General features: G+C 37.4%; 1 protein-coding gene across 7 annotated transcripts in view; it reads right to left on the bottom strand.

The window, feature by feature from the left end:
* The window catches only part of abr (ABR activator of RhoGEF and GTPase), a 178746-nt gene that overhangs the window by 4163 nt on the left and 146728 nt on the right, over positions 1-27855 (bottom strand). For 6 of the 7 annotated variants that reach the window (XM_065284256.1, XM_065284257.2, XM_073814765.1 and 3 more), the window contains 5 exons: positions 3397-3456; positions 3178-3287; positions 2465-2604; positions 602-736; positions 410-515 (listed from right to left, as the gene is read on the bottom strand). In XM_065284256.1, the coding sequence (XP_065140328.1) occupies positions 410-515; positions 602-736; positions 2465-2604; positions 3178-3287; positions 3397-3456 (551 nt within the window). Of the gene's footprint in view, positions 1-409; positions 516-601; positions 737-2464; positions 2605-3177; positions 3288-3396; positions 3457-14285; positions 14762-27855 lie in introns of those variants that run through there. The other variant, XM_065284261.1, reaches the window with a different exon arrangement.

The following is a 27855-nucleotide window of genomic DNA, read 5'->3' as shown; positions in this document are numbered from 1 at the left end:
AAAAATTCATCTACCCCCAGCCAGACGATGTTGCAAGCGCTCTTGTATAACAGAGAAGGGGTTAACTTGGAAAAGGACATCACGAGATATTTAATCTAGGGTCCATTTGGCAAAAACACATTCATTTTAAAATCCCGATGCGGTTATTATTATACCCGACCCGTGTCCGAGGCACACGTGAAACTTTTACACTCAAACCCGCTCAGGTCTCGGGTCGAACCTCGGGGTTTCGGATCTAAGTGGACCTGTGATGACCTGTACATGTATGGCATAATGAATTAACAGTGGGTAAGTTTATATACGCTCGGGTTGGGATGGGAAATGTGAAGGGGTTGCATCTGTCTGTGTGCTAAACTCCATTGGTCTGCCAGGAACATGCTGAGATCGCTGTGTTTGTGGTGTATCTCACCTCTTCAGGTGCTCCAGCAGGGTGAGGAACGTGATGAGATTTGGGTCCGGTAGCGACCGCAGCAGATGCATCATGCAGTTTTCTTTAGCTGCAGGGTCTGATAAAGCTGTGATGAAAATGTGATGAAAAGTCTTATTAAAATAGCCAGTGTCTCTGCATTTCAAGGAATAGGTTAGAGGTGAAAGGTCATACATATGCCCTCCATGAAGGCTGGGTACAGTCGATCCGTGAGAAGAGGTTCAGGCAGCTCCCTGAAATACAGTTTCAGTGTCCCTGCTATGGCATTGATGTCCATGTCACTCAACATCACCAGGATATCTTTGGTATCTTTGAGAAAGAGAGAGAGAGTAAATGAGAGAGTCAAATATGTAATAAATGCTATTAGCAACACTCAAGGTTATCAATCCGTAACACCGGTGTTTTATGACATAACACTGAGCATTATGTCGCATATGTTTGCTCACTATACAGCTATGAATATTCCCTGTGGAAACATGTGAGTGTGTGTTTATACGGGCAGCTGACAGCTGGAGAGACCGGCCCTGTGTGGCCTTTCCCACAACACTTTGGCTGATTTTAGACAGAACACACAGGCCTCCGGTGACCTCATATAACCGCAGAGAGGAACGGAGACTGATGGAAAATATCCAAGAAAGACGAATATTATGGTGACTGGATGAACAAAACAAACATCATTCGACTTTCTACAAAGTCAAACGCAGTATGAGATGAGATGGGGAAAGATCCCTGGGACGGATATTTTGGTCCCTTTGGCTACTCGAGTAATGCAAATACTCAAAGGGCCTATTTGTTAATATCCATATACATCAAATGAACAATTTTAACCATCTGCTGTCTGAAAGCCCTACGCTGCCTTCCACTGTGTTCTGTATAGGTGGGTGATTCTCGCGAAATTAGACTTATGAGGTGTCATGAAACATTTTGATAAAAAAGTAAATGCTATCAAAATAAGAAGCATACAGTTACAAACATATCTTCATGTACTATTTTGCACATGATTTCAAATGACATCATTCAAACCAATTTTGTTGTTTTTTCCACATTTAAGGGGAACATTTTCATTACCGCAACGTGTCCATGACTGGATTTGGGTTCTTTGACATGGAAATATTTATAATTAAAAAATCTAAAAAATTAAAAGCTTCAGTGCATGTTATACTATAAACATTTACAGTAAAGAAACATGTGGTATTTGGTGATCATTGGTAAATGTAGAGACAATAATAAGGAATATAAATGTGTCCAAGACCAATTTTCTCATCCTCCGCAACAATTTTCAATCATTGTTTAAGCCCTCAAGGAACTAACATTTTCAAAAAAAAATTTTTGGAAGTGACATAATTGACTGTGACACTCAAGATGGCTACCAGGTAAGCAGTTCTTATTTTTTCTCTCCAGATAAAAGTTGAAATTTTGTTTGTCATCGTACCTAGACAACTTTTTAGTTCTCTCTACCGAAACATGAGTTTGTAAATGCATAATTTAATGTAATAGCATGTTGCGGTAATGATAATTTTTGATCATGATAATCTCAAAAATGTAAATAATTCTATAGAAAATATATTTTTTTAAATATGGGTCTAAAAATAAAAGTTATAGTAAGTTCAGAACTTAATCGTATATGTGCAAAAAAAATTGCTTCAAGGGCTTCTGATGCTGGACACCTTCTAAGTCTGGATTTCGTGAGAATCCCCCAGGTGTTATTTATTTGGCTGACACCAAAAGTGACTTTTTATCAATATGTGTGATCCGTAAGGATAAAACCCATGACCTTTGCATTTCTGATGCAATGGTACAGGTACACATGAACATACTGTGTGTAAACTTCCTCTCATCCTTTTAATAAATTAAAAACAAAGAGGGTCGATGCATTGCCATCACCCCTCCCTTACCAATCAGATTGCATGATGCCACCTAAAATGCCTCCATAATCGTGTAATGTGTCATGCAATTGTAATTCTTTATTTTGTCATTTTGAAGGACTATTTGTAACCATCTGAGGATGTGAAGTGTGATTGGCCGAAAGCCTCTTACTGGTGTCAAATGCGGCTTTGAGGGCCTGGATGTCCGTAGCCACTCCTGAGATTCTGTAAATGCCCACTTCATCAATCCCTCTCTTCTCCACCTCCTCAATGCACTGACGCACAATATAAGGCACCTTGGAGCGCTCACGCCTGAGCAAAAACACAAAACGCACAACTGAAAATGAGGAAAACTTGAGAGGGGAATTGCACAAGTGCTTATATGATTGAAAAAGTTTTTGCGAACACTCTTCAAAATAAAGGGGCTTCACGATGCCTAGAAGAACCAGTATGGCTGAAGGTTCCATAAAGAACCTTTACCATCCGAAGAACCTTTCAGTTCCTTTGTAGTGAAAAAATTGTACTTTAGATTATAAAAAGGAACCTAAATGGTTCATCTATGGCATCGCTTTACTTTTAAGAATGTAATACATATAAACCCACCACAGCAGGGGTGGGTATTCTCCTGGTCCTGGAGGGCCACTGTCCTTCAAATTTGAGCTCCAACCCTAATCAAACACACACCTGAAAATGTAATCAAAGGCTGCAGGATTGCTTGGAAATGACATTCAGCTGTGTTTGATTAGGGTTGGAGGCTTGGAGCTAAACTTTGTAGGACAGTGGCCCTCCGGGACCAGGACTGCCCACCCCTGCACTACAGAAAGACAATTTGTTATATTTCGCTTTTGTATAATTTGAATGTTAATGCCTTGACACTTTACTCACTTTGTTACAACGCTGATTTTGACTCCAAACACACCACTTTGCTTTTTAGACGGCGTTCGTTTCAAGCTTAAGTCCCGACTTGTAAACTTCATTGAAAACTCCACTTTAATCTGAAGAGAAATGTGAAAACACAAGACACAGAAAACTTTGTAAAGGGCAATAATGGAGAAGTATTAATACATTTTATACAGAATAATATGTATATATATAAATACATACCCCATTCATTTCTATGACATCCATGTGCCAGTTTTTGGACTGTACGGTCTGTGGGTCCAGCTGTGTGGAGAGAGAGAGAGAGAGAGAGTTAGAATTAACCCAAATAATTGTAGTTCATAACTCAAGGCACAAAACCAAGATACTGTAGCTGTAGTAAATTAAAGGGTTCACCCAAAAATTGTACAGTTTACGGTACTCATTGACTTTCATAGTATTTCTTTATCCCACTATAAAAGTCCATGGATACTGTCAACAGTGTGGTTACCATCATTTATCAAAATATCTTTTTTGTGTCTGTTCAACAGTCATTAATGAGTAAATGAAAACAAAACTTTTAATTTTAGGTGCTCAAAATCATAGATTTGAGCTATGGTATTGAGACCAGTGGCACCAGGAGCTAGGAGTGCCCATTGATATATGGACATAAATGAGGGAAAACGGATAAGGGCATAAATAAAAACAGTAATATTTTAGAACTATAAAAAGACTGACATTTAGGACAAAACTGATTTTTTATAGTAAACCACTTGGTTATTTTTCCCATCTGCTTAATTTTCTGCGATAGAGAACACAACAGCTACTCTAACTAGACTTTCCCAAACAGTTCCTTTCACAAAAAATAAAAAATAAAACCCTGGAAAGCTTGTAGCAAATGTTTGTCTTTGTTATTAAATTTGGGGATTTGATAAAGTTACTCTACTGCTGTATAAATGAGAGAATTATGAGTATGCAATATGAGAGACTGCAAGCATAACTTATAAATGCAATAAGAGTCATAACACAAGAAATAATATTATTATACAAATATTATTATAAGTAAACACTAGTGAATGGATTTCAACATTTTAATTCCTGAAAGAAGAATAGTTCACCATAAAATTTACATTTTGTCATATTTACTTACCCTCAAGTTGTTTCAAACTTGTATAATGTCTTTGTTCTGCTGAATACAAAGGAGGATATTTTGAAAAAATGTTTGTAACCAAGCAGATCCAGGGCACTATTGACTTATATAGTAAGAAAAAATAATACTGTGGAAGTCAATGGTGCCCCAGATCTGTTTGGTTATTAACATTTCTCTAAATATCTTCATTAGGGTTCAGCAGAACAAATAAATGTAAAGTTTGGAACAACGCGAGGGTACGTAAATTATAATAGGGTTTTTATTTTTTGGTGAACCATGCCTTTAAGAGATCAATTAGGATAAAAGTTCAAGCAGGATTACATGATCTCTGACATGTTGACATTTGAAATCACCTAAACAAACACGCCCCTACCCCAATAGAATCTGGGCCTTCTTTTGATAGAATGGCCCCACACATACACAACCCAGGCAATGATGTTGGTTAGTCCCTTATTGCTGATTGGCTATAAGAGTGTTTTGGTAGTCGGATCGACTCCCTTTTCCAAAGTGTTTTTCAAAAATCATGCACCCTGCCTTTAACTAAAATAGCTGTTAGAAATAAATAAAAAACATTTAGAGAGGTAAACATTTTGAAAAATATCTGCTGTACCTAGATATTGAACAAATATAAACATTCACATTTTTTCCTATGTAAAGACATTTTTATAGTTGCATTACTCTTTATTAACAAGAATTCCCTATACTTAAGTATCACGTGAATCGAATGTAAGTGCTTTTGAAATTCAGTGAGAATCAAAGCAGAAATTGCTCATGACAGACAGTGGACAAAATCTGTGCCGTTTCCAATAACGCACAACTCTCACAGGACAACAGATATAGCTCACTTTCTCTCATCTCTTCTAAACCAGTTTCCCATGCTTAAGAACATGCCACACAGAAGATGGATGATGGGATGGGTCTCTGGGGAAGACCCTCCCATCTCTAAAACCAAGCTGTCAATCAAACACAGACACTAATGTAGAAGATGAAGGTTGAGCGACACACCACTCAGTTTAACAATCCATGCTCTCAGATTTGTAAACCGTAGCCTGAGTTTTTTGCAATCCGTACCCACAAATTCATGAACCGTGCGCACGGTTTTGCAAACTGTACTCAGAGATTTGTAGCCCCTCCCTCATTTAACAAATCTGTAGTTCACAAGAAGGACAACAGCTGCGTAGTAAAGAACACAATGTGTTTAAACTTCAGTTTTTAAATGGAGAATTTCCTCAACTTTCAAAAAAATTATTGACGTTCATTCATTGACGATTCTTTCATTTGGTCTTTGGCTGAATGCAATTTTACATAGTTATTTAATAATAATAACATATTAACTAAATAAGTCTTTAAAGGAGTAGTCCACTTTAGAAATGGGGTCCATTGACTTTTTATAGTAGGAAAAAAAATACTATGGAAAGTCAATGGGCCCCACCTATAAAGTGGACTACTCCTTTAAATAATTATATAAAATTGCATAACAAAGTTGCATGCTACGTTTAAATACACAAATGAAAGTACCATCCGATTAAAATATTACAAAAATATTATGTATACAAGCACGTTTCCATTTAGGAAAATACATACAACAAGCTTAACACAGTAAAAACTTCATTAATTCCTGAAAATATCCAACAGGAATAGGAAGCGGAAAGCATGAATTAAAGCATCCATGAGGTTAGATGGATCGCGAAAGCGTGTGCACGGTTTATGAATTTGTGGGTACGGTTTACAAATCTGAGAGCACAGATTGTTAATTTCATGCGTATGGTTTATTAATCTGTACACACAATTTGTAAAACTGAAGGTTTGAGTACACTGCAAAAAATGATTTTTAAAAAAATCACTAAAAATTTCAGTAAAAAAGATGCTTGTTCTTGATGAGCAAAACGACCCAAGAAAATAAGTCTAGTTTTTAGACCAAAAATATCTAATTTAAGTGATTTTGTGCATAAAACAAGCAAAAAATCTACCAATGGGGTAAGCAAAAAAATCGTGAAAATTTTTCTTAAATACTAAATTCAAGAAAAATTTGCATTAACAGATTTTTTTTGCTTGTTTTATGCATAAAATCACTTAAATTAGACTTATTTCATTAGGTCATTTTGTTCATCAAGAAAAAGCATCTTAATTTAAGAATTTTTTTATATTTTTACTGAAAACAAGACAAAAATACTAAGAATTTATTTTCTTGAAAATCATTTTTTGCAGTGTATGGTTTATAAACTGGGGGGACGAATTACAAAACTGTGATCAAGGATTTGCGGGTCTTGTTTTATTTTCTACACAGGGTGACCTGTTGGGCTCCGTTGCCTTAGAATTTTTTGTTAATTCAACTCAAACAATGTTGTGTCAACAACTCTACATTTTAAGCCAACCAGGCAACTTACTTTTTTAAGTTAAACCAACTTTTGTTTTTAAAGTGGCAACTGATTAGTAGGCCAGAATAGATAAACATATTAGGGATGAAGGTTACAGGGTAAATGCGTTCACAATGCCATCAGCATGGACTTATACAAAATAATATTTATTTAAAATAAAATAAAAACATTTGGTTTGACATTTGTGATAATGCATTTATACATTTCAATGCCCAAATTTGTTTATTTGCTACTCAACGAGTACCATATTCAAACACCATCATGGTACTTTAACCCCTTCAGACCCGGTGTCCACATTTTTTTGTGGTTTAACCCAATAAAATTGATCAACCAATCAAAATAAGGCACACTGATTAAACACATGAAGAATCAGGTATGAAGGGGTTAAAGAATATGATGTCATGACCGTTCGAAAACATGATAGTGTTTGTAAGTGTATGTTTAGGTGTAGACAAAAGAATCACATAAGCACATCTTGCCCTAAACTTCGGACATAAAGATACCCATTCTCTCCTCTTTTTTTCCTGCTGTCTCAATCAGTAACCCCCCCTCCCTCATCTTTCTATCTGTTCTGCCAGTCTGCTACCAATCAGAGAAGAACACTGTGTTCTCTAGCAGCCTGTCTCTGTACTCTCTGGAGTCAAGTGCTCGCCAGTGAAAACATCCTATAGGGATGCTTTATTCAGAGAACAAAGACAGAAAAAACATGATACAGTATTAGTATCATTACTAATACACGTGGTGCAGAAAAGTACTTATTGTTCAGATAAATATATATAGAGCCAGTGTAAGAGATCAGTGTAAGCACACACAGAAAGGTTTTGGCATTGATTAAAGCTGCCGAAGGACACGATGCATGCGGCTCAGCAAACTTGTAAAACTCTGACCTCAACAGCGAATCACACTGCTCGGTTTCACACATCGACTGAAAACCTTTTTGATATGTGGAACATATCATGCAGTTAATATCTGCAGAAACACGCACACAGCTTGTTCCCTCCGACCGTCACAATTACAGACCTCGGTTTGATCAAAGAGAAATTTAATAGGAGTAAAAAAGCCTGCCTGCATCTCCCTTCCTTGTCTTTACTAACACAGGTACACATACAAATGTAAATTTTATTTAAAAATATGCATATGAAAGTGAATACTAAATGCAAAACAGGCACTGTGATTCACAGTAGCTCAGGAAAACATGCGACTCGGATAAACAGATGAATGAATATGAGCTTATATGCAGTGCTGAAGATCTAACCTGACTCATGTTTTAAGCAAAGATGCACATAGGTACAGTTCATCCGTTTATAATTTAAAGGGACAGTTCAGCTGAAAATTAAAATTGTGTCATCACTTACTCACCTTCAAGTTGTTACAAACCTTTATAAATTTCTTTGTTTTGCGGAACACAAGTTACTTAACAGAACTGGGGCACCATTCACTTCCATAGTATTATTTTCTCCTACTATTCAAGTCAATGGTGCCCCAGATGAGCTTGAATACAAACTTTCTTCATTTTCCGCAAATAAGTATTTTAGAATGGTTTGAAACAATCTGAGGATGAATAAATGATGACAAAATTTCATTAGTTTTTGGGTATAAACTATCCCTTAAAAAGCTCTCACTATCATAGATGCACAAGCATACAATGGCTACAGCACAAAAATAAACAGCCCTAAAATACTACTTTTAAAAAACATACTTTTACTATATGACATTTGGTAGACTATTATTTTAATATGACAACATTTATCCATTTGTGAAATGCAACATACATTGCCTATACATTTTCTTTATCAGTATGTTTTTTCTGGGTTCGAAACCATGACCTTTCGCGTTGTTTAAGAAAAACACCACCGTTTTTCAATATTTTACTATGTTCGAACCTCAGTTTAGACGAATTAATACATACCTATCTTTTGCACTTAATCTTTGAACAGCGTGTCGTGAATGTGTTAGCATTTAGCCTAGCACCATTCATTCCTTAGGATCCAAACAGGGGTGAATTTAGAAGCCACCAAACACTTCCATGTTTTCCCTATTTAAAAACTATTACATGAGTAGTTACATAAGTCAGTATGGTGGCACAAAATAAAATGTGGCGAATTTTTAAGTGGCTTCCAAATTCATCCCTGTTTGGATCCTAAGGAATGAATGGGGCTAGGCTAAATGCTAATACATTCACGACGCGCTGTTCAAAGATTAAGTGCACGCATTGAAAAAAGATAGGTATGTTTTAATTCACCTAAGGTGAGGTAAGAACAAAGTAAAATATTGAAAAACGGTGGTGTTTTCCTTTAACGCAATAGTCTACCACTGAGCCATACAGGAGCACTACTGCACAGACAAACGTCATGAGACACCATTTACAACTTCAGCTAGTAGCATAAATTCTTAATATTGTGAAAGTTATGCACATATACAATAAAATTTCACAGACGTTTAACATTAGATGCTAATGCATTTCTTGGTAATGTGAACCAGCTATCTTACAATAAGTGAGCATAGAGTAATATATTCCAACCATCTGCTAAAAATAAATCATGAACAGCACAGCTATTATGCTCGTCTCGACACATTAAGTAAAAAATGCACAAATCATCACAAATAAAACAAAAGCGAGAGAATAAGCGTATTAAACCGAGACCAAGCACAAGATGTAACAACTACAGTTACACAAATGAACCAAAGTATGGTAGTAATATAGATACCATATGCATTTACATACAGGCAAACAGTAACGATAATTAATGAATATACCATCTTATTATTGTCTAAAACCATCACTGTGCCATGTTACCACTACAGTTCATTTTTGCAAGAAGAAATTCAGGTCAAGTGGTTGTGTCCAGGTCCACACACCCACCATCACCCCCTGACCCTCTTCACTTCATTAGCCCAATAAGCAGGGCCTTGTTTAAGGAGTGTGGGGGTTCAGAAACCCCTCGCAGGGGTCCGGTGTCATCAAATTGCCAGGCAAAGATTTATGTGGGGAATAAAACAGCCATTAGCATATAGCTGGCATTTAAAGGCCTTTAAAGAAGAACGAGGTTCATCAGTGGTTCACTTATTAACTTGAAGACCAGGAGCTCCATTCAGGGAGCCTGGACAGAAGACAGTTACAAAAAAATCTCCAGGGATTAGCACTATAATCTTTTCATGCATAATACATCTCTTTAACACATACACTCACACATTCTGTTTATTACATTACCTCTTAATCTCAGACATATGTTCTGCATGTGTGAATGTTAATGCTTGTAGTTAAATTGCACACTTGCGCCATCGTTTACTTTGAGGTTTGTACCTTTTGCATATTGTTAACATGTACTAATACACACTTACACACCAAAGAATGTAAAAACGTGAATCGGACAATAGGTGCCCTTTAATAAGTCAAATAGTACAGCAAGCAAGTCATGCAGCCTGTCCATGTTGGCATGTGCCTAATTTGACAAAAATGTATTTTTAATGCATCCTGTCTTATTATGTGACCCCCGACCTCAAAACCAGTGATAGTCGCATGAGTATATTTATAGCAATAGCCAAAAATACATGGTATGGATTAAAATGATATTTTTTATGCCAAAAATCATTAGGATTTTAAGTAGAGATCATGTTTCATGAAGATTTTTATAAAAATATAAAAACTGTATTTATCATTAGTAGCTTAAAGGATTAGTCGATTTTCTTAAAAAAAAAATCCAGATAATTTACTCACCACCATGTCATCCAAAATGTTGATGTCTTTCTTTGTTCAGTCGAGAAGAAATTATGTTTTTTGAGGAAAACATTCCAGGATTTTTCTCATTTTAATGGACTTTAATGGACCCCAACACTTAACAGCTTTAATGTAGTTTAAAATTGCAGTTTTAAAGGACTCTAAACGAACCCAAACGAGGCGTAAGGGTCTTATCTAACGAAATGATTGTCATTTTTGACAAGAAAAATAAAAAATATGCACTTTTAAACCACAACTTCTTGACGTAATGACATATTGCGTAAGGTCACAGGACCGGAGATAGATGAGAAGTTGTGGTTTCAAAGTGCATATTTTTATTTTTCTTGTCAAAAATTACAATGGTTTCGCTAGATAAGACCCTTATGCCTCGTTTGAGATCGTTTAGAGTCCTTTGAAGCTGCAATTTTAAACTGCATTAAAACTGTTACGTGTTGAGGTCCATTAAAGTCCATTAAAATGAGAAAAATCCTGGAATATTTTCCTCAAAAAACACAAATTTCTTCTCGACTGAACAAAGAAAGACATCATCATTTTGGATGACATGGTGGTAAGTAAATTATCTGGACTTTTTTTTAAAGAAAATGGACTTATCCTTTAATGTGTGTCGCTAAAGACTGTTTTTTGACTACTAAAGGCGATTTTCTCAATATTTCAAATATTGTCCTATGCTAACAAACCATGCATCAATAAAAAGCTTTCAGGTGATGTATAAATCCTATAATGTATCTTTATGACATATGGTCACATATGGTCAATAGCATCTTATTATTTGTGTTTAGCAACTCTGACCAGTGGTCTGTTTTAGGTCACCTACCAGTATTTCTGGTCATTTATCAAAAGAAAGCGAGTTTGTAGAGGCCAGATACTATAAGCAGTCATGAGACTATGTTGAAAGAACATTCATGACCATATCAAAGAAAAACATACAACACACACACACACACACACACACACACACACACACACACACACACACACACACACACACACACACACACACACACACACACACACACACACACACACACACACACACACAATACGCAACAAATACGCACTTCAATATTCAGTCAATGAGAATGACCATCTGTGTCAAAGAACTTAAGTGCATTTCAAAGCCTTTTGAAGTGGCACTGGAAGGCCTGTGGAGGTTTGCGTGGTTATTTACAAATGTAATTGGTTCAAAGTGATTATTTATGTATACATGACACCTGTGTCCGAAAATTACATGTGAGTAATTGTCTGTCTGCTTTTAACAGAGTTTTTTGTCAAGACGGACGCAAGGTGTAAAATTTACAGAAATAATTTGTCCGCTAAAAGAAACCTGATTGACTGAAAAAATATATTTTAACAGGCTAGTGCTGCAATGGATCACAGTTGATCCGTGATCCGTATGGATCACGACCCACGGTTCGGCTCGCATGTGATTCGTGGATTAATACACAATTTTAAATAGGGAAAGTTTATCATTTGCACATGTTTCAAAGGTTTGCAAATCTTAACATTCAAGAGATTTTAAACAATTTAAATGCAAAAAGGCCGGTCCACCTCGAGTCAGACGTGATCATCCTTCAAAGATCAGCAGATTCAGAACTCTTGATGTGTCATTTTTAGAGAGTTGCATCACTGTGTCTCATACTGTAGTGTATTAATATACATTGGCTGATAGAGCAATGAAATAGAGCAATGAAAAATAACGTAAAGTTATTATTTTTTAAGTTATTACAACGCGCCAGTTGTAATTCGCCCTCTGTCTGTCTATGCGCGCGGGTTTAAGTGCACTCAGTAGTGCACACACGGGGAGACGCGTTTCAAAAAGCAAGCCATCATAAAATCTTTCTGTTCTTGACAGGGCACATACAAACAAAATTACCTCACAGTATTCTTCTTCTAAATATTTGTTTATGTCTAAATTGTGTGTATAGATTAGAGTCAGAAACCAGTCTGTGCTTATTTGTTCTTAAAGAGACAGTAACCTCAATTAACCTACTAAAGTCTGTGTCACTAATGTTAATCAAGCAACTCAAGACAAAGAGAAAATCACTTCTGAAGCTCTAAAAAATAATAATTACATTTAATTAATACAATAAATACAGTGTTATTATTTATTTGATTCAATTTCTGTACCTAATGATTTTAGACCTTACTTAACTCTTTCACCGCCAGCGTTTTTAAAAAAAGTTGCCAGCCAGCGCCAGCGTTTTTCATGATTTTCACCAAAGTTTAATGCCTTCCAGAAAATGTTCTTCTTTAAATATATAAACATACAATATACCAAATGAAAGAACAGACCCTCTGCTTTCAAACAAAAAAAACCGTTTCATCCTACCTTTAGTGGTTCTTTTGCAATCAGCTTTTGAATATGGGTAGGTTTTTGCAAAAACACCATATTTTGAGCAAAAAGCAGAAATAATTCCATTTTTATGACGGACTTTTCATAGAGATCCGATTCAGAGCGATCTTTAAAACAGACACGGACATGCAGCAGCTTGGCATAGGGAAATACTTCCGGTTTTAAAAAGTTGCGGAAGGGCGCCACCTGGTGGATAATAGCGGTATTGCGGAAAGACGGAATATCTCGTCATTGGCGGGGAAGCGTTTTCTCTTAATTGACGAGAAATCTCGTCAATGGCGGGGAAAGAGTTAATGTGCAACTTTGTTCTTTTTTACAAATGTTTGTTATTTCTTGATTTGTTGTTATATTTTCCCATCCTTTTTTTTCTGAACCGAAAAATTATCCAATCTGTGCCTCAAAAAACGTAATGTGATCCGAACCGTGAGTTTGGTGATCCGTTGCGCCCCATAACAGACAGTTAACAACTTTGCGACTCAAGATACGTTAGGTCACTGATATTCAGATACATTAAAATATATATATTTTTTAAATACTTTTGTTGAATTTAATCAATTACAATCCTACAAATCCTTGGGGTTCCATCACAAATATTATCCTTTCACAAAGCTCTGCTTATATGTACTTATATTCATAAAGTGACAGTGATGTATCTAACAGGTCCAGGATCAGATCAGTACAGTAAAGCCGTGGGGTTTTATCAGTAATCTCTTTCACTACGGTCAGTCCCGGGTCAGTGGATCAGTGATAGCACTGACCCAACCGAGCAGAGCGGCAGACAGAAACTAAAATGCTTTGTTCTAGCAGCCAGCAATCCTATGCACATAAATTACAGCACAAAGTGCCGAAAGGGCAAATACCCCACGTGGAGAGACCTAGATTTACCACAGCTGCACACCCCAAAAACGACAAGCAAAGTTTCAGGGCACTGATCTCATCTCAGCAGATTCAGAAGCAGTAAATCATGAGCACGGTGCTACCCGTAGCTCAATTGGTAGAGCATTGCAATAATCATGATATAGGAAACACACATATCTGCCAAATGCATAAAAATGTACTGTAAATGCAAAAGACAATCTCACAACTAAGCAGTATCAGCTTTAACTTAGTTGCATCATGAAAAGAGAGAGAGATTTGTGATTAATTGACCTTTATCAGTAGGTGGTTGAAACTTGCCACAGGATGTAAGGGTGGCAGGTTAAATTAACCTTTAACCGATGCACACACTAAAACAGCCAAACACATGCTTCCCATTGTGTCACTGTTTAAACACAAATCTGCAAAGGGTTTTCATATGAAACTAGTACACAAATATATACAAAATAATCAGCATCTTTTTAATGTGTCTCTATGACCCCAAGTACTGTGCATTTTCTTCAAACGCAGTTAAGGCAAAGACTCACTAATCGAAATCAGACACGCAAACAACGACACACTCTTCGGCTTTATCTTGAGACCAGAAGGTGGATGAAGAGCAAAACAGATGGAGATAGAATAAAAGAGAGAGAGAGTGACCTTTTGTCGTAGCAGTTTACTGCGCACACGGCCCCAGAGCCTGGCACCTGTGTTGCTGTGTCTTTTGATGGCTGAATGATCATCCACACAACAGTGCTGTTCCACTCGCTCACACACAGAGTTTAGATTACAGTCCGTGACCACGATTTCAGTCATCCTCACTGCGTTCCTCTTCAATCCGTACACAGAGAAAAAGGGGGCGCCGACCCCCTGCCAGAACCCTTCCCGAGCGTAACGAGAAACTTCGCAGAAATTCCTCAAGGTATAAACCTAGAAAAAGTGTTTTATGCGGTTCAGGAAATCCGAGGATAGAGTGATTAAAAATGATTCAAAAGCGAGATTTCTGGGAGAAAGTAGATGTTTCCATTTTTGTGTTTCTTCTCGAGTTTAATAATTCTGTTATAGATCCTTCAGTGCATGTTAAAGCAGCGCTCTCCTCTGTCTGCATCTCTTAGCTCTGCTCTCAACATCTGAGCTCCAGCACACAGACACGCACAGGAAGACAAAGTGGGAGGAGAAAAAGAGAGAGAGAGAGAGAGAGAGAGAGAGAGAAAGAGAGAGAGAGAGAGAGAGAGAGAGAGAGAGAGAGAGAGAGAGAGAGAGAGATGTGCAGCTGGGAGAGAGAAAGACAGTGGGACAAAAAGAAATGATGTTCCTTGTGTATTAAGGAGAATCGTATAACCTGTCAAATATATATTATTTATTTATTTTTATATATTTTTATTTGACCTTCAATTAAAAGACATTAAAAAACAATTTGGAATAAAGTAAATGATGCCCTATTTAAAAAAACAAAACAATGTTTGTACTATAAGCTAAAAGTGATAAAGTGACAGGTGATGAAAACAGGAAAAATCTGAGGTTTGATAATCTGCCGTGACCTTGACTGCTTCTCTTTAACTCTTTCCCCGCCAGCGTTGCCAGCATTTTTTTTGATTTTCACAAAAGTGTAATGCCTTCCTGAAAATGTTCTTCTTTAAATATATAAACATACAATACATCAAACGACAGAACAGACCCGCTGCTGTCAAAAAAGTTTCATCCTTCTTTATTTTTTCTTTTCTTCACCTTTCAAATATGGGTATGTTTCTTCAAAAATAAAAAATTTTGAGCAAAAAGCTGAGATAATTGCATTTTTGTGAAGAACTATTGATAGACATAAGATTCAGAGCGATGATCAAAACATACACAGAGATCTAACTGTTTGCCCTAAGGGGTTGCTTCTGGGTTTTATAGGTTGGGTAAGAGCGCCGCTTGGTGAAAAATAGCGGAAATACAGATTGGCAGAAAAAGTCGTCATTGGCAGGGAAGCGTTTTCTCTTAAAGACGCTCTAAGCGAACTGACGCGTTTTAGACCATAAAACATTTTTTGTTACATACAGGAAACATCTCCTCACTATCTGCTTGCTGCCTGTCCACTGATCAAACTGTAAAAAAACGCGATCTCTGTAGACAGCCCAGGCTTCACAAACGGCAATATCAACATAGTGGCCAAACCTACAAACAGAAACCATAACAAAGTGTTTCAGCCAATAAACGACAAGAAGGATTTGGGGGTAGGGGTTGGGCGCGTTCATGAAAGCATGGAAGGGAGGGGGAGGAGTTAGCTACGCTCTGTCTGTTTGAAAACAGTTCAAACGTCAACAAAACTAACGTCTCGCAGATTCGCTTAGAGAGCCTTTAACTCTTTCGCCGCCAGCATTTTTCATGATTTTCACAAAAGTTTAATGCCTTTCAGAAAATGCTCTTTTTTAAATATATAAACATACAATATGAAATAAAAGAAAAGACCCTCAGCTTTCAAACAAAAAAGTCAGATTTTGCACTGGCAGGAATATGTAGTATGTATGTCAGGAAAGGCATTTCAATTAGGACTGGAACAATGCGTCGACGTAATCGAAAAACGTTGACGCAAAAAATACGTAGACGCAAAACATGCGCGTCGATTCGTCAGACCCGAAAAGGCGGCGCCGTAAAGTAGTAGCAACGCGAGTGGCTCCAGTCCATGCCGGTTTCACATCAAGTGTGAGCATGCGTAAGCGGTGCGTGTTTTTTTCAGCGCCCATGTTAACAAGCATGCATCCTGCCGCATGAGCAGCGCGAGCTCGTTGCAGCAGTACTGCGATTGTTTCTGCGTTGGTTCTGCTGCGCTGCTCAAGTGCTTTGTTTATGGTTTAAATGCTCGTGGATTGACGCGAAAGAGTGTCATTTGACCATAAAATCATGAATGTGATGCCAAGTGTGTTTTAAACAGTCATAACTTTGAGCAATTTAACAGAAAGCAATGAAATATGTTAAAACACACTGTTGCCAGAAGACTGAGTCCTCATCTATCTTAATAAACTTAAGAGAAAGAGATTTAATAATGTATGTGCTTCTTAAGTCTAATTGTGTTTATATTTGTCATGTAAAATAAAGTAATGTGAACTTGAGATTTTTATACTGTTACTAAACTGCACAGTGTGCGCTGCAAACGCTTTATTGAATGCTACCTCTGACTAAGAATGCATTATTTTGCACTTTTATTTTGAAATTTTAAGAGCAATAAACATATATTGAAGTGTTTACATTCAGATATGTAAATAAACAGGTATAAATTGCTATTAGTTAATTAATGGGGAGATAATTCAGAATCAAATCGAAGTCGAATCGGACTGATAAAATGAATCGTTAGATTAATTGATGCATCGAAAAACAATCGCTAGATTAATTGTTTAAAAAATAATAGTTTATCCCAGCCCTAATTTCAATTTGTAGCAATGCGCATGCGTTAAACGTCTGTGTACGCATACGAGTCAAATAAAGCTAGAAGTATTTTTCTGTATTAACGCATACACAAGGGTCCGTGTACAGTGCGTGTGACGCCTATTTCATCATCAGAATAGTACACCCGCACTGTCCGCGCACCTCTGGATTTTTTAAACCGTGCGTGTATGCATAGGTAGTGTATGCGCCTGTATGTAGTATGTAGGCCAGGAGATGCATTGCAATTTGTTGCAATGCGCATGCACCGAACATCTGTGTTCGCGGAGTCAAATAAACAATGCTTTGCAAGGCTGGCCGTTCGTCAGTGCACGTACACTCACGTACATGTAAAAACAAACTATACTTCAGGCTTTAAAATAATGATCCTTAATGCAAAATATACATTTATATTTTTAGCTTTATTTTTAGGGAAAAATGTTACATGAATATACCTTCAAACCAAAACAACAAAGTGCAACAAAACTAAATAATCTATTCTATAAACCAGTGTTCTCCAACTGGGTTTCCAAGTTTTTTATATTAGCTTGGCTTCTGTTATGTATGTTAATGTATGATTTATGTATGTTATGATTTATGTATGTTTATTGTTTATGCATGATTTTTCTGTGGATTCTTTTCTTTATCTTTCATGTAAAGCTGCTTTGAAACAATGCATCGTTATATAAATAAATTCGACTCAACTAGGACAAAAAAAACTTGCCAGTGAGTAAAAACACATTTCATCATCTCACACTATTGTTACACAGCTCATTCTTGGTGTTTATAATCTGTGCAGTGTGTGGCTGGGAGCTCGAGGCTCTCGTGTAAGTGTATGTGTAGTTATGTAAGCGGGAGAGGGATTGTGCTCTAGATCTTCTGTCCTCATGTTCCTCTCCGGAGTCACACGCACACGCAATGCTCCTGCTAGAGTACCTTCTCTCCTTGCCCTCCATTCATATCTCCATCCACAGCTTATTAATATTGCAAAAGCCTTTGCTCTTTGTAAAAATCTTACATGTGCGTAGGAACTGTGTCTTGTGAAGATAAAGCTCAAGCGGTGCAGAGAATGCATCTAGCACATTCAATTACCCAGAATGCATCTGAACATGATGCACAGTAGTGGCCAAATGTGATGATCAACTTTGAACAATTGATGACATCGCCTCATTGGTTGGTAGTAAAGCTGAACAACAATTTTGAGACCAATTAAAAAATTATAAATGACTAAAAACCACATAAAAACGCTAGCAGCAGGACACTTACTTTCTATCTGCGCCTTTTAATTCGTGTATTAGGTCTGAGACTTAACAATCAAAGATGCAGTGCCTGTCGTCATACTGTATGCCTATCAAATGTGTGTGAGCCGCCTGTCAGCGTGCGATTTCACTTATCTGCCATTTTTGGAGGTCTTTGTGTGCTAACCATTTAGAAGAAGCTTTGACCTGATTGTGTGATGACTTTAGTGACACACGCAAGTGCGTTAATGCCTACAGATTACGGTTTTATCTCCGCCCCGACGGATGACTGATAAAGTGTGAATTAAAGCCAGATAGTGAGCATTGAATATCTGCCTCAACTGAACTGTCCTTGGATAACTCCTACGTTTTTAGCATTGGCCTATCGCCAGTATTAGTGTTTTTTTTTTAGGGACACATTTTTTTTTTGAAAATATGCTTATTTTCCAGCTCCTCTAGAGTAAAACGTTTGATTTTTACCGTTTTGGAGTCCATTCAGCTGATCTTTGGGTTTGGCGTACCCCTTTTAGCATAGCTTAGCATAATCCATTGAATCTGATTAGACCATTAGCATTGCGCTAAAAAATAACCAAAGAGTTGCAGCAGGTACAATATTACGCAGCGCATGAAATGGTCCCCTGCTATTGAAAGTAACCAAGGCGAATATTTTCGGGCAGTGCGTAATATCATTGCGTCCTTGATTATAACGCCAAAATGAGAGTATAGTTCCTAGACATATCTGCCTAGAAAATCACTTCTTTTAAAGGTGCCCTTCCTCTGTCGTTTTTATTGTTTTATTCTGTTGTCTGAGGTCTACTCATGACGTTTGCATGGTTTTTACATCCAAAAACATCAAAAGCAATAAGTAATAGGCCCTTTTGTACCCTGATTTTGAAGCTGGTTAGAGAAATGATCCGTTTTAATGGGCGGGCTGCATTGACGACTTGGAAGTAAACGCCCACTGCTATGATTGGATAACAGTTTTTCGTTCAAACTAACTTTCAATTTAATCTCATGTGTAATCAGTTTAATGTTAAGTGAGTGTCTTAAGACACAGTGTCTTTCTTACACACGCATATTTTATCATAAACCCTTTGACACACACACGCGTGTCTTTTATCGTAAACCCACGCACAAAAACACACAAACACACACACACACACACACGTGTCTTTTATCGTAAACCCTTTCGATGCGCGTGTAGCAGCGCACACACGCACAAACACACACACACACACACGTCTTTTACATAAACCCTTCGATGCGCGTGTTACGAACGCACACACACACGTGTCTTTTATTACATTCGATGCGTGTGCATCATGAATTCGCAAGAATCGCGTCCCTCTGAAGAGAAATCCCGGCCGCATCTGATAGTGACACATAGTACTAAAGTATTTTACTCACACAAACACGCGTGTCTTTTATCATAAACCCTTTCAAAGCGTGTGCACCATGAATTCGCGTCCCTTGGAAGAGAAAACACCGGCCGCCACAGTGACACATACAGGTAGTACTAAAGTGTTTTACTCACATAAGCTGCGCCATTCTGTCCGGATCCAATATTGATACAGGAGCATTGCTTTTTAATCGCAGTCTCTCTTCAAATCCAGCGTTCTTCTGAACATCCAAACATGTAGCAACTGTTATGATTCCCTCGTTTAATAGGAATGATGTCTCTCAACAAAAACAATGGCCCGAATACGGTACGGTTGACGTTTAGCCATCCCTGCTGTAACTTGTTATGAAAACTAACTCAACTACACGTAATATGTGGGCGCGGTCTCAAGTTGAAGAGCTCATGAATAGTAATGACCTCGATCAGTTCCACATCACACTGATAAGCTTTTCAAACTGACCTGATTTCTCCGCTTATTTCTTTTCAGTGGCTAGAGCTGACAGAGGAGGTGGAAGTTAATTTTCACATTCACGACACAACACAAACACATATGGACCTAACACATATCAAAAAATACAAGTAAAAACGGTTTTATGTGGAAGGGCCTCTTTAATTTACCGTCACACAAAGTAATTACAGAAGAGTCAAGTTTTAAATAGGAAAATATCGAAACTCTTCGGTTATTTTTTTTTGCGCGATGCTAATGGTCTAATCAGATTCTATTGATTATGCTAAGCTATGCTAAAAGTGCTAGCGCCAGACCCGAAGATCAGCTGAATGGATTCCAAAACGGTAAAAATCAAATGTTTGACTCTGAGGGAGCTGAAAAATGAGCATATTTTCAAAAAAAGTGGAGTGTCCCTTTAAGAAGAGACCAGACAGGAATCAATGCGAAATGTTGCCATATTCGATCTTGCATCGCCCATATGAGCACAACAGCCATAGCTTTTACAAAAGTCTGGTCAGTTGATTTACAGTAAAGTATTGAGATTGAGACCAATGTAAACCTTCATTGAGCCAAAATAGTTGAGCTACTGCAGTGTCAGTGATAAAAGTACGAATTAAGATTGGTTGCGTTGGCTGTTTTTGGCTGTGCGAGGGCTCTACCTCTTCAACTGTATCCCCTGAGGTTTGCGGTAAGAGGGCACATAGGAAAACTGTGACTGGGTATTTTTAAAATGGAGATAAAATGCAGCGGACTCATTTGGACTGTGCGTCATCGTTCTGAGGAAAGAATGTCTGGGAAAAACAAGAAGCCACTAGGGAAAACACGAGAGATGCGGGAAAGGGTCTTTAAATGCGTTTAAATCTTCGCATGGCAACAATAGCTAAGACGTTTTAACTGAGGTATCTATTCCCTAAAAATAAAGTACAGCAAAATAATTGACTTTAGCATATAAATAGAAGGGTAAGCACTTAGGAAGCGCTCTCTCTTTTATCTCATTTCGTTTTGTCGAGATGTCTGACAGGGTTGCTCATTAAACAGGTGAGGCTAAAGGCTGAAAGACTTCAGACGAGGACAGGTTACAACAACAATGGATGAGGGAGGGGGTTCGGTCTTCATCTGACGGGTATTTCTCTTTTATTTCACCTCAAGTTTAAGGCAAAGTCCCGCTCTGCGTGTTTCTCTGTTATACTGATGGAGGTTTTGGCCCCTAAGGGCCATCTTTGGCCCCTGAGTTGCCATCTTAAGATCCAAGCTGTTATAATAAGCGAGAACTAATTGGGTAATGTGTATACACACACCGCACAGCCTTGTCTCACAGTTTATTCATGGACATAATGACTACGTCTGCATCCGTCATTTTGACCAGAACCACACACAGGCGGACATACAGTAAAGGGGCCCGGTAAAAACACAGGTTTATGTAGAGATTCCACTTCAAAGTAATGTTATATATATATAATTTATACTGACTAAATAATCAAGAAACTGTACTTTATGAGGTCATGATGTCCGTTTATGGTGGGATTTTACATGCTACTTTGCAAAACAGATCACTAGTATGTGGTGACGTCAACAAAGCAGGTTTTAAATGGTCTGAGGGACGTGCTTCCTCATGAAGAGAGAGAAATGGGTATGAATTATTATTAAAGGACATATTTGGGCATACGACCATCAACCCCAAATAAAGCCACACTGAAAAAAATGTTAGTTCAACTTAAAAAAGCAAGTTACTTGGTTGTCTTAAAATTTTAAGAGTTAATTACACTTAAAAACATTAGTTAACTTTTTTACCTAACCAATATTTTTAAATTGAATTAACTAAAAATTTTAAGGTTGAACCAAGAAATCTTTTTTACAGTGCGCAATTACAAATGCACAAATTTCACTCAATAGATAAAACAAATATCAAACCAAATGGTATCTTAAAATGATGCCATCATTTCTTTTGACTTGGACATAATCATGTGGTTATATTCACTGCAAAAAATGACTTTCTTACTGTCTTGTTTTCAGTACAAATGTCTAAAAATTCTTAAATCAAGATGTTTTTTTCTTGATGGGAAAAATGAAAAAATAAGTCTAGTTTTTAGACAAAATGTATCAAATTTAAGTGAATTTGTGGATAAAAAAGCAAAAAAAAATCAGCCTATGGGGTAAGATTTTTTTTTCTTGAATTAATGTTTAAAAAAAAAGTTCACGATTTTTTTGCTTACCCCTTTGGCAGATTTTTTGCTTATTTAATCCACAAATTCACTAAAATTTGATATTTTTTGTCTAAAAATTTGACTTATTTTCTTAGGTCATTTTGCTTATCAAGAAAATTCATCTTAATTTAAGAATTGTAAGATATTTGTACTAAAAAGAAGACAAAAATACTAAGTAAGAAAGAAATTTTTTGCAGTGTAAAGTGCACTGCAAAAAATTATTTTCAAGAAAAAAAGTTATTGATTTGTTAAAAAAGTTACTTCAAGTTATATCAAATTGAAGTAATTTGGGCATAAAACAAGCAAAAAAATCTGGCAATGGGGTAAGCAAATCTTTCTTGAATTTTTCTTGAATTTAGTGTATAAGAAAAATGTTCAATATTTTTTTGCTTACCCCATTGCCAGATTTTTTTGCTTGTTTTATGCCTAAATTACTTCAATTTGATATTTTTTGGTCTAAAAATTAGACAATATTTTGGGTCGTTTTGCTCATCAAGAAAAAGCATCTTAATTTAAGAATTTTTAGATATTTTTACTGAAAACATGACAAAAATAATAGTAACCAGTTAGTCATGAATGTTAACGTTTTACAGTAAGAGAGATTTTCATTAATAAATCTGATCTGGGCTTTTAATAACCAGACCAGCCAACTCCTTCACTATTATTTTTTCAAGGGCTGATATGAATATTTTGGACAGGTGCCATTTTGGAAATGGAAAGAAGAGAGAGATTGTGAGAGATGAAGAGTGTATGCGCACAGATGTGTGTGTGTGTGATAGTGGAGATGTGCAGAGATTTGTGATGTGATGGTATGGAGCAGAGTTGGTTTTGGGGTAAGGATATGGTGGATGCTGCATGCATACAGTAGTTCATAGCTGGATGCCTGGAGAAGAGGTGGGGGGAGAAACAGGATCAGGGTTCTCTTGTCTTTCATGTGAGGGGTAGAGGGTGGGTGTGTCCTGAGGGAATGAGGGGGGCTTTGAGTGCATTAGCAGACCCAGCTTTCATGTGCGGGGAGCAGAGAGCATCTCACATCAAACTCACTGTAATGAGGGTTTTAAGAACAAAAGGAGCCCTATACAGAAATATCATACACTCCCCCCCTTCTCCCTGTGTGTGCACCTGAGATGCCTAAAAAGTATTAATGCACCTTATATACACTACTACAGTATAAACATTTAACTGAATCAATGCTTAGTGCACTAAAATTTAATAACAACTCAATGCAAGCATCATGCGTTAAGCTGCAATAATCGACTTAAAGTATCTACACTTGCCTTAATCACAACAAAAACACAAAAAATAGCCCATCTTTGTCATCGCCTGAAGACTTAACAAAAAAGCGCTTTTCAATAGAAATCTGAAATGTTACTGTAGCATCTGTGTGTGGCTGTTCATGCTGAACACATGAATATTGCCCCAGTTATATCTCAAGTTTCATGTGAAGGAAATTGTCACTTCTGATATTCTGCAGCAATGAATAAGAATTCCAGACTTTCATAAAATGATTCTGGGTGAATCTCACAAAGAAATATATGGGTCACATTTCACCACAAAAGCAAAAATGGAAAGAAAAATATGTTGCATTAAGCCTATTTTTAAACCATCAAGACTGACAAGCACATTAAAAAAATATATTATTAGAAATCAGCAAAAAATTGTGCAAACAACATTTATGCATTTGGCAGATATTTGACTGCAAAATGTCTTATAGTGCATTCCAGGTATACATTTTTATCAAGGTATACATTTTTATTTGTGTTCCCTGGGAATCAAACCCTAAGCACCTTAAAATCTGGCCTCACACATAAGCCATACTGTACAACAGCCCATAAATAAAGCATTACCATAAATTAAGTAACTAACAAACAAAATAAGACTGTTTATGAATGGTTGTTGGTGGTTATATGTCTCGAGTGAGTATGTCTCTTCAATCATGGACCACTGACCTGGAAACCCACCAACCCCCATCTACAGCAAAGTGTCTCTAGCCCTTTTCACACAGACATTACGGAAAATACACGGGAAATGCGTCCGGGATCGTTCGATTTTTTGTTTATTCACACTGCCAATGATTTGCCGGAATCCGTGTGTGCGTTCACACAGATACCGTAAATATCCCGGAAAGACAAGTGACGTGAAGTCCTGCACTTGGTAGTTTTTTATCTCCTTAGCGTCTGAAGTTTGCTTATTATCTAGGGATTCACCGAAATTAAAATTCTTGGCCGAAATCGAAAACCGAAAAAGAGGAAACCAAGGCCGAAAACTGAAACACAGAAAAAAATGATGCCAATTATAGTACCATTGCAATTATAGCTGACTGTGTACTAACTTTACTAGGGGTGTGACGGATCACAAAACTCACGGTTCGGATCACATTACAGTTATTATTATTTTTCAGATCAGCAAAAAAAGGGTAGGAAAAATCTATTAAGAACAAATAAAGAAATGACAAACATTTATAATAAAGAACAAAGTTGCACATTAAGTAAGGTCTGAAATTAGCATTATATACAGAAATCGAATTAAGTTAATCATAACACTGTCTTTTTTGTATAAATTAAATATAATTATTATTTTTCTCTTTGTCTTGGGTTGTTTGATTAAAGGTATAGCGGAAGATTTTCGTTTTCCGGGTGGATCACCACTGTTATTGGTCATCCCAGATGTCAATCATTCTGATTATATGTTGACGTATAACCGTCGCACGTGCTCGCCTCTACGTTCGCTTTCTGCACATGCGCACTTTCACGTGTATGTGTGTTGTGCTACGGTTTCAACCATTCATTGAAGGTCGCGTTCTCACTGTGTTTTTTTCAAAATGTCTGAGGGTCGCAAGAGAAAAAGTGTCTACGAATTGTATGACAAGAAGAGAAAGGACTATAAATAAAGAAACAAGACCAGATGTTTATGGGAGACTATTTCACACGCTGGCGTGAGCTAAAAGGACAGGTTGGGCTTCCCACGCGAAGTTTCTACTGGAAAGGTACATTTTGTCATGCTATTTGGAGAAATCCATTTAAAATCACTGCTGGTAAAAGTTGATGTAAGCTATGATTTGCGATGCTAGCCCTGGCACAAGTCACGAACCGCACAGATACGGTAAACATGCCGACAGAAACTTGTAAACAGAGCGAAGAGAAGAACTGAGCTCCTGCACGCTCTCTCTCTGTCTCGTGCACGCGTTTAACAGGCGTTCCCTCTCGGGAGCATTTTTTAAAAAATATCGAGGGGCGGTTCTTTTAAATAATTCGGGAAAATCTTCCGCTATACCTTTAACATTAATGACACAGACTTTAGTAGGTTAATTGAGGTTACTGTCTCTTTAAGACCAAATAAGCACAGACTGGTTTCTGACTGTAATCTATACATACACTTAAGACAAACAAATGTTTTTATTAGAAAAAGAATACTGTGGAGATCATTTTGTCTGTATGTGCCCTGTCAATAACAGAAAGATTTTATGTTCGTTTGCTTTTTGAAATGCGTCTCTCCGTGTATACACTACTGAGTGCACTTAAATGCAGTCGTTAAAAACATTACGTTGTTTTTCATTGCTCTATTCGCCAAACGTATTTTAATTGACAACAGTATGTACACAGTAACACAACTCTCCTTATGACGAAAATTACGTCACGTAGACGGCGCGCGGTTTAACACTCCAGTGGCTTCTGTCTAAGTTGCGAACAGGGCGTCTGTCAAGGGTGAGAAGGTGTGCTGGTTCCTACATGAAGTGTGTCCATATAGGTGATGGACAAGCCGATGTGTAAGAGGGGATGCTGGGTGTTAGTGTTAGTGTGCAGTGACCTATTTCCAGACATATGTACAGTAGACATGAAGCACAGCTCTGAGAATATTCACAAATTAATAATTTAATTTCAAGAACACACAGAGGAACTACACAAACGAAAGTGCTTAAAAGGTTCCTCCATTTTTGGTTTCTCAAAGAGCCACCTTTATTTTTAAGAGTGTATCTACCTACGAGTAAGTGAAATAAAGCCACTGTTTCCAAACCCAGTTAGCCGCCTCGCTGTCAACTGCCTACTACAGCATACTTAAGCCAACAGTAGTATGATTGAGCTTTAGTATGGAGTGTAAGAGCCTCTATCCAGGATTTGGAACAGAGCTCTAGACAGGCAGGGCATATCTGTGTGCAAACGCAACCATTAACCTCCGAAAAAGCTCATCTAAACACAATCAATATCAAGCCCGAGAACAAAAGTCATACATTCTCATAATGAGCTTTTCCAGGGAGCCACACACGGCGCTAACATGATTACGGCAGCATCCTCGGGCATACAGCGCACATGTAACATGGTTATATTATGCCTGTTTATCCCTCTCACACACAAACACGCTCGTGTTGGGGTGTTGAATGATTTCCCACATGGGAGATTTAGTCACGGCTGCTACAGTAGTTGTACGATGAAGCATTTGAAAAGATCAGACAATGACAATCTTAATTGGCTCTGGTCAGGGTGGCATTGCCCCCCCAAACTCCGCCTATGGTGATGATGTGTGTTTTGCATGCTTGTGAGCATGGCTGTTTTAAGACTCTTTAAAGATATGAAGGATGCAATACTACTCTATCGATACTCATGATTAGCATTAGATTGGCAGAAACTGTGTATGTTACTGTATGGCACCTTTTAGATTCAGTCAATACACTTTTGTGAACATCTGTACTGTGTTTGAGTCCGACCCACATCATGTTCTTTTCCACTTCTTTGATTTCCTGCCCACTCTCCGCTGTCTATATTACTAAAAGAAAAGTAGCAATAAAGCACGACATCATATCACACACACACCATGTGATGCAGCATTTGGGAAAAATCATCCTACTCTCACCCTCATGCCAGAGACAGCTGTGATTTAGTAAGACTTTATGAGATATGCCCCCTGTGCCCAATCTCTCCTGCACTTGCCCAGTAATAACAGACATGTTAGGGTCTGCAATGGAAGTAAATAAAGGAAGCTGAGTTGGGATTTCTGTGGATGCCGACAGATGCTTTATCAAAGATAAACTGATGTTTAGATTTACATTTAGAAGCAATATACGGTAAAATCGATGCATCCATTTTATCCACTTGTGTCTTCTCTAGGAAATGATGACATGTTGTGGCCCCATCATGGTCGAAGAAAAATACAGTCCAAACAGTGTGTTTTTGGGACATTAACTGCGTATGTGCACGATTTCATTGTCACGATTTTCACCAGCCACTTAAGTCATTGTTACGTAAAACTTGTTTTGAAGACATTTAAACTAGCACACGGCCCACTTTTCTGTCAAAGTTTCTCTCTGTTCATACGAGAGTGTCAGATCACATGCATATGAAGAGTTTGGTTCCAAAATGTGATAAACATTTTTTTTATTAGTTACCACCAAAATCAGTATTGTATCAGTTCAGTATTAAAAAGTAAATTCTTAATTTTATGCAAAATCCATTATCCTCCGTGTTATTCTGTCATCTTTTCTCCCTTTTTTCCCAAAATGCGATAAACGGCAGTCCTCCTTCTTTGCAGAATGCAATAAATCTGC

This window comes from Paramisgurnus dabryanus, chromosome 5 (genome assembly GCF_030506205.2).
Source record: "Paramisgurnus dabryanus chromosome 5, PD_genome_1.1, whole genome shotgun sequence".
NCBI classification, from domain to species: domain Eukaryota; kingdom Metazoa; phylum Chordata; class Actinopteri; order Cypriniformes; family Cobitidae; genus Paramisgurnus; species Paramisgurnus dabryanus.
This window is presented reverse-complemented; position numbering and strand designations above follow the sequence as displayed.